Source organism: Oppia nitens, unplaced genomic scaffold (assembly GCF_028296485.1).
Source record: "Oppia nitens isolate AA-2021 unplaced genomic scaffold, nextdenovo-longstitch-racon4-pilon3 scaffold3_pilon_pilon_pilon, whole genome shotgun sequence".
NCBI classification, from domain to species: Eukaryota; Metazoa; Arthropoda; class Arachnida; order Sarcoptiformes; family Oppiidae; genus Oppia; species Oppia nitens.
The window spans coordinates 1,140,307-1,157,292 of NW_026533221.1; the positions used below are offsets into that span (position 1 = coordinate 1,140,307).

The window sequence follows — 16,986 nt, forward strand, 5'->3', positions numbered from 1 at the left end:
TAAATTCTCTATAAATTCCATATAAATTCTCTATAAATTCCATATAAATTCTCTATATATATTCCCTATAAATTCCATTTAACTCCCTATAAATTCCTTATAAATTTTCAAAAACTTCATGAACTTAAATATCCTATTAATTAATTAAAAAAATCTTTACTTGATTGCTCAATACTTCAAAATGAATTTGTCAAGCTATTAAAATTTCTATTATAAATAATAGTTTAGAAAAATGAAGTTTTTTGTAAAAATATATAATCTCTCTCTCTCTCTCTCTCTCTCTCTCTCTCTCTCTCTCTCTCTCTCTCTCTCTCTCTCTCTCTCTCTCTCTCTCTCTCTCTCTCTCTCTGTATATACTGTATATATATTATATAATATATAATTGTTTCAAAAATTTGTTAAAAACAATTTATAGGGTGATTCTGGTGGTCCACTGTATCAGTATATTAACGGTAGGGCAGTGCTCATTGGTATCACTCAGGGCACTCAAAGATCTGATGATAAAAAATGTTTGGATCCAAAAGATAACTATAATACTATAACTTTTGTACGCATTTTACCGCATTTGGATTGGATTACAAACATTGTATCTAATAATTAGCTAATTATGATTTTTTTGTTGTAAATTTTTTGGTTAATTAGAAATAGAAAACAAAACTTTATTAAAACTTTAAATAGACAATAATTATTTTAAAATTCAATTTATTATTATATTAAATAATTATTATGCTAACAATTAAATTATAATTTGTATGTAATTTTGATTTTTTTACTTATAGTTTTTTTTTGATATTATATTAATAAATTTATTTTTTTTCATTTATATTTAGTCTAATAATTAAATTATAATTATAAAAAACAATTTATTTACAATTTTGATTATATTTATGAAGCTATATTAATTAATTAATAGTTAAATCGCTGCTATCAATGGGATAATTAATATAAGTGTTGTCGATATTTACTGATTCTTGTGAATTATTTACCAATATTTCTATTATTCTTTCAAAACTAACGACTAGTTCAACAAATGTTGGTCTCAGTAGCGGATCATCAGACCAACAGCGCATCAATACATTTGTATAAACTATTTGCGGACAATTCGGTGGTTTCGGCAAACGGTAGCCATGTTTTAAATAGTTTGCGATTTCCCAATTGGAAACATTAGGATATGGTGTCAGTCCTCGGGTTAACAGTTCCCATACGAGTACACCATAAGACCAGACATCAGTTTTGCTATCGTATATACCTTTTTCAAGACTCTCGGGTGACATCCATTTGACCGGAAGTTTACATTTTTGATTATTACTTCTGTAATAATCTTTATTAAACAAATCTCTTGATAAACCGAAATCTGCTATTTTAATCAATTGTTTATCATCAACAACACAGTTACGTGCGGCTAAATCCCGGTGCACGAAATGATGTTCCGATAGATAAGCCATTCCTATTGTATATAACATACAATATAAACAATTTTAAATTAGTTTATTATATTTTTTTTAAAAAAAAGTATTTACCTTTTGCTGCGTCGATGGCAAACATCAGTAACAGTCTTACTGTTGGAGAAATGCTATCATTTCTAATATATGTTAACAGATCTCCATTTGCCATAAATGGTAATATAATAATTGGTTCACCGTTTGGTTCAAATGAGACACCAATAAGTGTTAAGACATTCAAATGATTGAAGTCTTTCATTATAAGGCCTTCTTTGAGAAAGGTTTCGATAGCATTAACATCGCTTATCTTAGCTATAAAATTGCAAAAATTAAAAGTTATATATATACAGTATATATATATATATATATATATATATATATATATATATATATATATACTGTATATATAGTTAAATAAATTTCTAAATTTTCCAAATAAATTATTAATAACATTTTATTTAGATTAAAAAAAAAGTTTTGTATTAATAATATGTTATTGAATATTTAATCTATTGGTAGTTAAAAAAAATAACAATTACTTATTAATTGATTATCAAATATTTTTCTAAACATAAATTATTTTATTTAATATTAATATTATTAAACATTAATCAATGCAAATCTGATTACATAATCTTATGGTTACTTATTTGATGGTATCTAATGAAACAATTTTTTTTATTTAAGATTACAATTATTACACAAAAAAAATATTTTTATTATTATTATTCTATAAATTATTTTATAATAAAATCTATTTAATTATACATTTAGTTTGAATATTGAATTACAGTTAATGTTTTTTTTTGTACAGTTTAACATATTTACATAAAACTATTATTCATTAATATATCATATAGTATATATTGTTTATATAATAAATAATTAATAATCTCAACTAATATAGATTTATAATAATTTAATTGTTTTTAATGTAGTTTTTTTATTGCTGAACAGTACTGCTATTATTATTATTTTTAAAATAGTTAAAATAATTACCAATTAATTAAGTAACATTTTTTTAGGTAAAAAAATAATTTCGTAATAAATATTTTTTAAATTTATTGATTAACAGTGAAAATTAGTGATTTTATAGATTTAATTATATTTTGTAATATGTATTGAAGTTTTATTTGATTAATAATTAATTTATTATTTTTTTTACATTAAAAACAATTAATATTTAATAAATTTTATTTTAGTATAAATATATTAATTGTATACAAAATATTTTACTGATTCACAGTTTTAAATAAATATAATATATATAATTTATATATATTACTAATTAAATAACTTTTGCATTAATACAACTATAATATATATATATATATTGTGTTTTAATATATTATATTTATTTTTATATATATTTATATAAATATACAAATTTTTAAAAACATATTTTGATGTCTCTAATAATTATCATTAAAACAAGAAAAATATTAATAATTTTATAGATTTTATTGTAATTGAATAATCATAAATGTATTATATATTTTTAGGTAATGTAGAAATATTTTTAGAAAAAATACTACTCTAAAAACAATTAGTGTTTAATAATATATAACTTTTTTAGTAGTATTTTAATTAAATATAAATATTTATTATACAGTATTACTATGATTTAAAATATTTACAAAACTTATTTTTGTTTATACTGTTGTATGTATCCTATTTTGTATAGTAGTGTAAAACTGTATATGTATTATGTTTCATTAATAATAGTATTACAATAGCTATAGAAATGGGGATCCAATAGTTTAACAAATAAAATTAAATTTCTTTAGAAAATTTCCTGAAAATTTTTCTATTAACTTTATTATTGAAATTTATTATTGAAACTTTCTATTTGCTCATCTCTTACTGTAATTCAATAATCAGAAAAATATGTATAAAATTATTTTTTATCAATGACTTTATATTGTTTAATAAATGCTAATTCAAACATTTTATAATTAAAGTGTGAAATGATTTATATATATATAAACATTATGTAATTTGAAAGATCTCAATATATATTTATAATATTTAATTTAATTTGTTTAGACTATGTTGGATATAAAGTATATCACATTATGATTACTTTGAGTTTAAATTAATTATTTATTATATATAAATAAAATATGTCAAAATTTAGTTTTATTATTATTAAATTTTCAAATTATATTAAAGTATTATAAAAATATTTTACATTTAGTAATAAATAATTTAATATCTTTATATACATATGCATATACTTTATATTTGATATTTTAACAATATCTATAATAATTAACCATTTTATGTAAATATGATAAACTAAAAATATTTGTATTAATGAAACAATATACTGTATATTACAAAAAAGTTAATTGTAATTTAATAACTAGATTAAATGTATATTGTTATTATTTTATTTAATATAACTTAAAAATAACTAAAAATTGTAAAAATAGTAATAATTAACGAGATTATAGATATAATTATAAATATATATTGATAACCAGTATATACTGTCTGTGTTTATTATAATGAATTGTTTAACAAATACAGTCAATTGTATAAAACAATTATTGATTATATGGTATACATTATATGCTATCATATCATCAATGGATAGTATAATATCACCGGAAGGGTGTGGTGTGGGCCGCGAGTCAGTGCTGATGAACGGCCAGTGTTTCCGCTGGTATGCAAACTATACACAACAACAGGACATACAGTTTGGACGATCGGCCAAACCGGGAGAAGTGCCGTTTGTGGCATATATTTTCAAATATATAAAATTATGGATAATTCCTTACGGGAGAAGGTATATCAAAATATTAATAGTATTAATAGTATTTAATAAATACTATATATTAAATGACAATTTATTTTATTTAATAAAAATACTATTAAAAAAATACATTATTATAGTATGTGTTCGGGTTCAATATTAAATGATCGATGGATTATAACAGCAGCACATTGTATATATAAGTAAGTAATTTATAAAAACAAAAAATTACATAAAAATTAAAATCAATACTAAAATTTCATTATTGTTAAACAATTTTTGATATTGTTAAATCATAAAATAATATAGATATAGATAAATCACTTAATAGTGAATAATTGTTAAAAAAATAATAATCTAAAAAAAACAAAAAATAAGTTGATAGCAATTACAACACTTAATATTATATTCTTGTGATTGAAATCTAGTAATTAATTAACACAAAAAAACAATATCTTTTATAAGATTTTTATCTAATTTGACACTATTTTATATATAACTTAATTATATTTACTTAATTAAATAAATTAAATTATATTGTATTATAATTTAAGAAATGGTTATTACGACAAATCGGCATTTACTGTATATCCCGGCACTCAATCACTCAAACACTTACCACTCGGTTATAGTGTGGACCAGTTGTACGCACATCCAGACTATATCAGTGGTGAGGAAACTAAATCTGATATCGGATTAATAAAATTGAAACAATGGATACCACTTCCGACTAAACCAAATACAATCAATCTTATGAATGCAATTTGTTTGCCCACTAATAATAGTATTAAAAGTAGTAGTAGTGGTAGATATACACCGTCTAGTGATAGATATAAACCGTCTGAAAACCTTAATCAGTTGGCACTGGTAGCTGGTTTCGGTGATTATGATAATGACGGACCTACTGTTGATCTGTTACATATGGGTTGGGTATATCTAGTATACAATAATGATGAATTAAACTATTATATAAGACGTTATCCCAAATATAATGGTACATCAATATGTAGTGTAAGTTTAATACATTAATTAGTTATTTGTATATATATAAAGTATATATATATATATATATATATATATATCATATTGATATTGATACATATTGATACATTCCTTATGTGAATAAATACACGATTTTACGGTAATGTAATTATAAAACTCATTTATTTTAAATGACCTATTATTGTACCGCTACAATATTATGCTATTATATATATATAATATTTATTATTATTATCACTTATAATTTAGTATTATATGAATACATTTACATTTATAGGGTGATTCTGGTGGTCCATTGTATCAGTATATTAACGGTAGGGCAGTGCTCATTGGTATAGCTCAAGGCACTCATAAAACTCATACCTCGTGTTTGAATACAAATGATTACAATAAACTAATATTATTTGTACGCATTTTACCGCATTTGGATTGGATTACAAACATTGTATCTAATAATTAGCTAATTATATGTTTTTATTTTGTTTTTAATTAGAAATAGAAGTTTTAATAATATTTTTTTATATAATAATAAAAAAAACAAAATATTATTAAAACTTTAAACTAAAAATTATTATTTTTAAATTCAATTTTACTATTCTATTATTTAATTATTATGCTAACAATTAAATTATAATTACAAAATAATAATAATAATAATTTGTTTGCAATTTTGATTATATTTATAAAGTTATTTAGAAAACATTAATTATTTAATTTTTACTTGTTTTACAAATACTTTAAACAAACAATCAATATTATAGAATATAATTAAATATAAATATTAATTAATTAACAGTTAAATCGCTGCTATCAATGGGATAATTAATATAAGTGTTGTCGATATTTACTGATTCTTGTGAATTATTTACCAATATTTCTATTATTCTTTCAAAACTAACGACTAGTTCAGCAAATGTTGGTCTCAGTAGCGGATCATCAGACCAACAGCGCATCAATACATTTGTATAAACTATTTGCGGACAATTCGGTGGTTTCGGCAAACGGTAGCCATGTTTTAAATAGTTTGTAATTTCCCAATTGGAAACATTAGGATATGGTGTCAGTCCTCGGGTTAACAGTTCCCATACGAGTACACCATAAGACCAGTGTTGTATTAATCTGACTACTTTGAGCCTATTGATTGATATTATAATAAAAAATTATATTTGAGTATATTCTGAGACAATAATATTCAACTCGATTTCAAATATAACATTCTTATAAGATTTTTAAATATAAATATGATACAATTTTTAGTTATTTTTAGTTATAAACATGAATTCTAACGGAAATGATATTTGTAATTGTTTGGAAAATTATAATTGTAGATTAAAATCTTATAAAGATTTTAAATGGACTGAAAGTATAACATTAAATAACTACCATCGATTTGCAGAAGCCGGATTTTACTCAATTGGGTTAGAAGATTATTTGAAATGTTTTAAATGCAAAGGAGGACTTTGTTTATGGTTACCAGGTGATGACCCATGGATAGAACATGCTAAATATTATCCACAATGTAGTTATTTAAAAGAAAAAAGAAGTACTGTTTTTATTAATGAATGTGTTAAAATACAAAATGAAAAACTTTATTCTGAGAAATTAAAATGTTTTGAAATGAAAAATGTAATAAATGAAAAAATAGAAAGTAATTTATTGTGTAAAATTTGCTATACAAACGATTTTAATATTGTATTTTTACCATGTTCTCATTTATTAACTTGTTATTTATGTTCATTAAAAGTAGCTAATTGTCCAATATGTAATGCAGTTATAGTAATAAAACAAAAAATTTTTGTTTGTTAAAAAATAACTTTATTGTAAAATAAAAAATTATTACAAATTATTATTAAAACGTTCATTAAATATTTTTTCTCTAAATTTTTTTTCTAAAACATGAAATATTTTCTCCAATAAGTTTACATTTAGTTTCATAAATAAGTCTTTCCCATATTATCCAATGCCAATTAGAAATTCTTGCTTGTTTTGAAGCATATGACCAAACATACATCGTTTTAACGTGTACATTTTCATCAAATGTTACTGACTTCATTTTTTTAGTTTTTTAAATAATTTTATAATAATTTTATCATTTAATAATCTATTACTTAGAAAAAAATTAAAAATATTTTTTCTAGTATAATTTTTTATTCGCATTAATATATAAAAAATACAATAATATCCACAAGTAGTAGAAAAATAATGTTGTAGTGGAATTTGATTAAATATAAATTTGTTACCATTTAATTTAAAGAAAGAATATATTTCTTTATGATATGGTTTTCTACCAAAAGAATCAAAATATTCTATAGGTCCAGTGAGTGGTAAATAGATAGCAAACCAATGCTCACCAGGCTGAAATGATTTGTGTGTGTTAACAATAAATGCACAAGGCTTTTTAGTTTTTAAATAAGTTATTTGATTTAAAGCTATACACCACAAAACTGATTTTTAACTATTTTATCTCGTTTTATATAATTTAATATCTGATAAGTATTCATGTTTAGTAATCAGTTGTTATATTTCTATTTTCATCAATTTCAATAGTATTATCAAAAACAGCATAACAAATTAATTTAATAGCGTTAGCTAAATTTTCTGAAAATTTTAAATAAACATTAATATATCCACTTTTAGGTAAATTTATGTATTTGTCACTAAAACTAAAATCATTATTCAAGTTAAACGCATATAAACATAATCCATTTTTATAATTTTTAACATCTATAGGAGATGGATTATTAACAAAGCTATAGCCCAAATTTAACAATAAATCGTGGTATTCTCTAGAAAATAAATCAGTAGTATAATTTGGTTGATATGGTATTTTTGGTACCATTTCCCCATTAACATTTAAAACTAAATGATTCAAATTAAAATTTTGAAATCTTAATGGATCTCTATAACTATTTCCTCTGTAAGCAGCATCATCAACCATACCTAATATAATTTTACTAGGCAATTGACCAAGAAATAAATTATCTATATTAAAAGATGACTGTCCTTGTGTTAATTTAATTACTTTAATATTAGGTCGTTTTACTGGATATAATGCATTAGATATTCGTAATGCTTGTGCATGTGCATTAAGTAAACTTGGAGTTACTTTTACTTTTCGAGCAAAAATACTCATATCAGTAATTTTTAATAATGGATATTGATCTGCTGTCATTGCTGCTTGTTCTGAAACTGTTGGCCATCTTTCATTTGCTTTTGTAAATTCTAATTTTATAGGAACACCACTAATAAGTAATTTGTTTGAAGTAAATATTGGTCCATGTAATCTCCCATAAAATTGCATTACTTTACTAGAATTACATAAAGTAACTAAATGTTCATTTGGATTTTCATAATTATAAGCAGGTGTCCAAAATGTTGTAACAAATCTCGATGGAGTAACACTACCGTTTGAAAAATTCGATTGTTTAGTAACAGCCTCAATAAATGCCATGTAATTATAATTTTGAGCAGCCTGACTAACTAAAGTCGATCCTAAATAAATAGCTAGTTGATCAAAAGATGTGTTCAAAATGTAATTAGTAGGTGCAAAATTATTTATTGCTGCAGCAAAATTTGTTCCATCTCTATTTGTTACTTTACATGTTAGCATTAAATAAATATTTTGCATATCAATATATTCGTCAGCTGATGCTTGAATTTCAAAATCAATTGTATTTGATTCAAGAACATTTGATTTTGGTCGGTATTCAAGTAATTGTTGACTTTCAATAGCTCCTTGAAATTTAACTTTTTCAAACAAATTTAATTCTTCTTTTAAAATTTCTGTTGCCATTTTTAATTAAAAATATTTAGTTTCCGCGTTTTCTTACGTTTTGTAAATTTTTTCTTTAATTTTCTTTGTGGTCGTTTTTGTATTGATTTACGATTTTTTTTATTTAAACGAAATTTATTAATGAATTTTTTATTTTTAACTTTTTTTTATTTTTGAGGTAAAAAATCAATATTAGATGGTTCAATTTGATTAACACCTTGTATTGGTATTCCTTCACCTTTTTGATTACTTTTTGCTTGAGCACAATAATAAGAATTATAATCCATTATTTTAAACGTGTAATCATATTGAAGGCATGAACACAACTAAATCATATATAATAGTGTGGTCTAATAATAAGTGTACCAAAAAATTTTCCTTTTCTAAAAATTAAATCATTATTTTCTTCATCAGTAATTTTCAAATTTATAGTATTAAATTGATTATATTTCAAAGGAATAAAATTTTTAACATTAAAATCAAATTTTATAACTTCATCTTTTTCTGTATTATTTGTTGGAATTATTTTCAATATATTTGTTTTTTTATTTTGAAAATGTGAATCAATAATTAAATTACAATATACTATAAAATAATTTATATTTTTTGTAATACTTAAAGGCCGAATGTCACTTATTATTTCTTTTCTATCACTAAACAACTAAATTATGATACAAGTCAAATAGGATTCAACATAGTCTCCGGCGCTCCTTATATCAGGATATCAGGATGTTGTTGTATTAATCTGACTACTTTGAGCCTATTGATTGATTTTATAATAAATTGTTAATAATTTTAAAAAATAATTTTAAAAATAATTTTAAAAATAATTTAAAAAATAGCTTACCTATTTTAGAGATAATGGTTGAAAAAACCATATTTTTTCAATATATTTGGATATATTATTTAAAAAAACTTTTTTTTATGAACAATATTTATGTGTTCTAATAAAACCATATCATTTTCGTTTTTTTTAAAACACAATTTACACATGTAATATTTTTTATTATATACATGCCTCTTATCTGACCAAGTTAGTTTCTCCCGGTCCAATTTTTTTAACTTTGAAAAATATGGTTTACTTTTCATTTTTCAATTAAATAAATAAAAAAATTTAATAAAAATTAAATTAATACAACTTTTTGTATACAATATTTAGTTTTCAAGAGAGAGAGAGAGAGAGAGAGAGAGAGAGAGAGAGAGAGAGAGAGAGAGATAAACCAAATAAAATATACTTTTGTTTATTTATTATATTTTTAATTAATATTTTATTTTAATTTATTTTCTAATTATTTTATATAATGTCCTTAATTATATATATATATATATACTATATAAAAAAATAGAGAGATTAAGTGAAAGATACAGAGAGAGAGAGAGAGATAACAGAAATAAATTTTTTTGAATTTATTTTTAATAATAATTAGTTTAAATTATGAATAATATATATATATATATATATATATATTTACAGTAGAGAGAGAGAGAGAGAGAGAGAGAGATAAGAATAATAAAATATTTTATTTTTTAAAAATTAATTTTAATTTTTTTAAATATATATATATATATAACAAATATATAGTAAAAGAAAGAGATAGTGAGTGGTAGAGAGAGAGAGAGAGAGAGAGAGAGAGAGAGAGAGAGAGAGAGAGAGAGAGAGAGAGAGAGAGAGAGAGAGAGAGAGAGAGTCAGAGAGAGTTAACCCAAATAAAAATAATTTTTGATAATTTTTTTTAATTTTAATTACTTTATGTTAATTAAAATTATAGTAAAAGAGAAAGAGAGAGAGAGAAAAAAGAGAGAGAGATAGAGAGAGATAAAAATAATTAAATATTTTTATCTCTCTCTATGTTCCTTATATCAGGATTGATATCATGAGCGATCCTTATAGCAGTCTACATCAGTTTTGTTATCGTATATACCTTTTTCCAGACTCTCGGGTGACATCCATTTAACGGGTAATTTAGTCTTTTGATTATTACTTTTGTAATAATCCTTATTAAACAAATCCCTCGATAAACCAAAGTCACTGCTATTTTGACTAATAATTTATCGTCGATAAGACAGTTACGAGCGGCCAAATCCCGGTGAATGAAATGATGTTCCGATAGATAAGACATACCTATTATATTTAATATATGATAAATAATTTTTACATAAAAATTATTATTAATAAAAATTATGGACCTTTTGCTGCGTCGATGGCAAACATGAGTAACATTCTTACTGTTGGAGAAATGCTATCATTTCTAATATGAGTTAAAATTAATTATTTATTATATATAAATAATAAAAATGCCAAAATTTAGTTTAATTTTCATAAAATTGTCAAATTGGGGATTTATATACAATTAGACATTAGGATACTTATAATAGATTTATTATAGAAGTTGCATACTGTTTACAAAATTTATATTAAATTATTATAAAATATTAATGTTTTACATTTAGTAATAAATAATTTAATATCTGTATAAACTATACAGCATATTTGATATTTTACAATATCTATTATAATTATCAATTTTATGCAAATATGATAAAATAAAAATATTTGTATTAATGAAACAATATACTTTATATCAAAAATTTTTTATTGTAAATTGATAACTAGAATAAATGTATATTATAATTATATTTTATAAAACTTAAAAATAACTAATAATTGTAAAAATATTGTTAATTTACAAGATTATTGATAAAATTATGATTATTATAATGTCTTGTTTAACAAATTCAGTCAATAATATCAAACAGTTTGTGATTATATGGTATACATTATGTGCTATCATATCATCAATGGATAGTATAATATCACCGGAAGGGTGTGGTGTGGGCCGCGAGTCAGTGCTGATGAACGGCCAGTGTTTCCGCTGGTATGCAAACTATACACAACAACAGGACATACAGTTTGGACGATCGGCCAAACCGGGAGAAGTGCCGTTTGTGGCATATATTTTCAAATATATGAAATTATGGATATTTCCTTACGGGAGAAAGTATGTCAAAATAATTTATATATATCAGGCTTAAGCAAGGTTTTGGATTTTAGGGGGGTAGACCTGGGTAAAATTTACAAAATTCTCGAAAAATCTTGGTGGTATTGGGTACTTAAAAATAGTTGATAAAAGCTTTTAATGATACAATATTAGTATTTTAGTAATTTTTAACTTTTAAAAGTATTAATTTTAGTTTATAGATATATATTTTTATTTTTTAATGTTATTTTTATATTAATACTGACTGAATACTAATTATAAATTTTATAGTTAAAATTTTAAAAATAATTAATAAAAACCATGTAAGATAAGTATTTATTTTTTTATTAACTTCTTAAACTATCTTAAGCTTATATTTAAATTGTAATATGATTACTCTTTTCAACAAATAAGTAATTTTTAATTTTTTAGTTTAATATTTTAATTAAAATTATGTTATTTTTAGATGAGTTTTAACGTTATTTTAACTTTTTTACTTATTTTTAATCAATAATTAGATTCGTATAAATTTTAAAAACATAAAAACATATACTAAAATAGTTTAAATTAAAATTAAAATTTTTAAAAACTCCTCCTTTCTCCTCCTTTTTAAGCGACAATTTTTCCTATTTGGTCAAAAAAGTCTGGGGGTAAAATCCCAAAATCTCGATCTTAGGGTGGGTATTTTGACCTTACCCCCTTACTTAACCCTGATATATAAATATTCAATAAATATTTTATACTAAATGATAATTTAATTTATTTAAAACAAATACTATATAAAATACATTATTATAGTCACTGTTCGGGTTCAATATTAAATGATCGATGGATTATAACAGCAGCACATTGTATATATAAGTATGTAATTTATAAAAATTTATAAAATATACAAATTATAATCAATAATAAAATTTCATTTTTTGTTTGTAACTTGTTTTGTATAAATTTTAACACTTATTATTATATAGTACAGCTATATATATACCGTTATTTGGGTCTGTTCACATAGTACGTTTGCATGTCTTTAACCCTTAACCCCCCTCCACAACAAAAAATAAAATATTATCTAAATGAGAACGTTTTTAATGTCTCTACCCCTCCCATCCCCTCGTTTGCAAAAATTCGCTTTGGCTAAACCCCCCCCCGCCCCTCAATTGCGAACGTATTATTATGAGAAACACTCATATACTTAAAAAGCAATATATCTGTAGATATGAAGTCTATTAAATTAATGAATGAATGAATGATTGTGTAAAAGATAATAAACAAACAAAAAATAAGTGATTAAAATGTATTTAAATAATTTAATCGATTAATTAAATAATAATTTTGTTTTCATGTAAAATAATATCTTTGACAACATTTTATATATAACTTAATAAAATTTACAATAAATAATATTATAGTTTATTATAATTTAAGAAATGGTTATTACGATAAATCGGATTTTACTGTATATCCCGGCACACAATCAATCAAACACTTACCACTCGGTTATAGTGTGGACCAGTTGTACGCACATCCAGACTATATGAGTGGTAATGAAACCAAATCTGATATCGGATTAATTAAATTGAAACAATGGATACCACTTCCAACTAAACCAAATACAATCAGTCTTATGAATGCCATTTGTTTGCCCACTAATAGTAGTATTAAAAGTAGTAGTAGTGGTAAATATAAACCGTCTGAAAACCTTAATCAGTTGGCACTGGTAGCTGGTTTCGGTGATTATGGCAATCACTACCATACTATTAATCGGCTACATATTGGTTGGGTATATATTAGATATAATAACGATTTATTATCGTATTATATGAGACGTTATCCCAAATATAGTGGTACATCAATCTGTAATGTAAATATTTATTCATATTTTATATTTATATTTTATTTTAATAATTAGCTATAAAATACTTTAAGCACTCACTATAATATCATTACATATAAAAAATTAAAAAAATATAGAGTAAATAAAATACTAATAATATCGATATATATATAATTTATTGTATACTACACATACACATACACATACACATACACATACACATACACATACACATACACATACACATACACATACACATACACATACACATACACATACACATACACATACACATACACATACACATACACATACACATACACATACACATACACATACACATACACATACACATACACATACACATACACATACACATACACATACACATACACATACACATACACATACACATACACATACACATACACATACACATACACATACACATACACATACACATACACATACACATACACATACACATACACATACACATACACATACACATACACATACACATACACATACACATACACATACACATACACATACACATACACATACACATACACATACACATACACATACACATACACATACACATACACATACACATACACATACACATACACATACACATACACATACACATACACATACACATACACATACACATACACATACACATACACATACACATACACATACACATACACATACACATACACATACACATACACATACACATACACATACACATACACATACACATACACATACACATACACATACATTTTATTTCATTATCATTTGTTTAAATATTAATTAAAAACAATTTATAGGGTGATTCTGGTGGTCCATTGTATCAGTATATTAACGGTAGGGCAGTGCTCATTGGTATCACACGAAGCAGTGAAGCTATTGATTCTTGTTTGGATCCAAAAGATTACAAAGCAATGATGACTTTTGTACGCATTTTACCGCATTTGGATTGGATTACAAACATTGTATCTAATAATTAGCTTATTATATATGATTTTAACATTAGATGAATATATTGAGTAAAATTCTTAAAAATTAATTATAAAAAGCAAAATATTTTTATAACTGTTTTTTAATTTTTTAATCAATATTTTAAAGTGTTTTTTAAAAATTAACATTACTATATTTATATAATATATAAAATATATAAAGTATTTGTATTTATTCTAACTATAATTATTAAATACCTTATGTTTGTAAATTTGATTTTATTTATATATTAAAATAAAACAAAATAATAAACAAAATTGTTAAAAAACACAAATAACAATATTAAAGATTAATATCCATTTGACCGGAAGTTTACGTTTTTGATTATCACTTTTGTAATAATCTTTATAAAACAAATCCCTCGATAAACCAAAGTCTGCTATTTTGACTAATAATTTATCGTCGATAAGACAGTTACGTGCGGCCAAATCCCGGTGAATGATATGATGTTCCGATAGATAAGCCATACCTATTGAACATAACATAATATTCAATAAAAAACAACATTTAAAGTAAAAGTAATAATAAAAAAATTATAGACCTTTTGCTATATCGATGGCAAACAGGAGTAACATTCTTACAGTTAGATAATTGCTATCATTTCTAATATATGATAACATATCGCCGTTTGACATAAAAGGTAATATAATTATCGGTTCACCGGTTGTTTCAAAGCAGACACCTATAAGTGTTAAGACATTCAAATGGTTGAAGTCTTTTATTATAAGGCCTTCCTTTAGAAAGGTTTCGATAGTATTGACACCATTTATCTTTGCTATAAAATTATTTAAAAAAATAAATTATATATTTTTAATTTACTGTATATTACATACATTTTTAAAAAGTTTTTTGCGGCCACTTCTCTCTCATTATTTAACTGTTTATCAAAGAGTAATCCCTTATAAACTTTGCCGAACTCTCCCATTCCTAATACGGATTCAAGTTTTTTTATTTTTTCTTTCGATATAAATATTTTGAATCCGTATTGAATCCATAATTTCATCACTTATTTGGTATTTATTATCATTTGATGTCAGCATAATGTCTATAAATTAACGAATAAAATAATATTAATTTTATGTTTTAATTATATAATTTTAATAAAATATTACTTAATAGAATAAAAATAATTTAATTAGTTATTAATGAAATAAACTTATTATTATTTATAATAATTTTAAATAAATACCATTTGTTAACACTTGTCTATTGTTATCGTTAACATTGGACTCCTAATAATTATTAATAGATTATTAGATTAGCAATAATATAATTGAATTTATACTATAATATATATTAATAATAATATTAATTATGTTTTAATTTAACTTTAACTACAATTTATAATATAATAAATATTAATAACTTACCCATTGGTATGCATTGTGATGACATTGATGTCCACTCGCTATTTGTTACACATATTATATCTTTATTTTTAATTAAATGATAATTTTCCTTACATTTAAATTTTGCAATTGAATAATACATATTTGATTCAATACTAACCAAACCATTTAATGGCACATCAGGTGTTCCACAGTTATTATTGTTTGATAACAATATTTGTAATTCACATAAATTTAGGTGATAATATTGTAAATTCTAAAAACTAGTTCACTGTTATCTATACTTAACAATTGAATGCCTTTAACATAAAATTCTGTATTAAAATATATTTAAATTAAATTGTTTGTATTATTTGATAAAAATGTATCAAAAATTATGTGGAATAGTTGTTTATCAAATAAAATATACATATCTATTGTTGGTTTGATTATTAATTATTGTTTTATATAATAAACTGTTTGTCCAAATTGTGTGTTTAAATTCAATTAGACATTTGGGTATATTTGACGACAAATCTCCGATACCTTCCTTACAATAACAGCTATTATTGCCTAACAATACTAACTGTGTATTACATTAATAGTTGATAACTTTTGCTAATACTGAACTTATATTTGCATTTTAGGGCACTCCTAGTTTGGCCACTCATTGGTAGTTTAGCTACCAATTGGTGTTCATTGCTTGACCACCGATAATGACCAGTCATCAGATATCATGCAATTAATTTGTGTGTATTTCCAATCAATTTATAGTCTGTATTATAGGCTTTAATTATTTGGATATTGCAAAAACATATATTTAAATTGTTTGCAAAC

At 23.1% G+C, this 16,986-nt stretch overlaps 2 protein-coding genes across 2 annotated transcripts; both read right to left on the bottom strand.

The window, feature by feature from the left end:
• Positions 1-902: 902 nt before the first annotated feature.
• On the bottom strand, positions 903-1,701 carry LOC128957357 (hepatocyte growth factor receptor-like). Its single transcript, XM_054303100.1, has 2 exons — positions 1,521-1,701; positions 903-1,447 (listed from the first exon to the last, which is right to left on the bottom strand). Exons 1-2 carry the CDS (start codon positions 1,699-1,701, stop codon positions 903-905), a joined length of 726 nt encoding a protein of 241 aa, XP_054159075.1.
• Positions 1,702-15,010: 13,309 nt separating this feature from the next.
• LOC128957359 (hepatocyte growth factor receptor-like) lies at positions 15,011-16,195 on the bottom strand. The gene is made up of 4 exons (XM_054303106.1): positions 16,192-16,195; positions 15,363-15,596; positions 15,138-15,290; positions 15,011-15,018 (listed from the first exon to the last, which is right to left on the bottom strand). The coding sequence occupies exons 1-4, from the start codon at positions 16,193-16,195 to the stop codon at positions 15,011-15,013; spliced, it is 399 nt and encodes a 132-aa protein (XP_054159081.1).
• Positions 16,196-16,986: the final 791 nt, after the last annotated feature.

Bases quoted from the DNA above. Each gene is read 5' to 3' on its own strand.
- LOC128957357 (XM_054303100.1), bottom strand. From the start codon at position 1,701: ATGAAAGACTTCAATCATTTGAATGTCTTAACACTTATTGGTGTCTCA. The intron at 1,448-1,520 runs GTAAATACTTTT...TATATACAATAG, and splicing joins TGCCATCGACGCAGCAAAAG to GAATGGCTTATCTATCGGAA.
- LOC128957359 (XM_054303106.1), bottom strand. The intron at 15,291-15,362 runs GTCTATAATTTT...TATGTTCAATAG, and splicing joins TGCCATCGATATAGCAAAAG to GTATGGCTTATCTATCGGAA.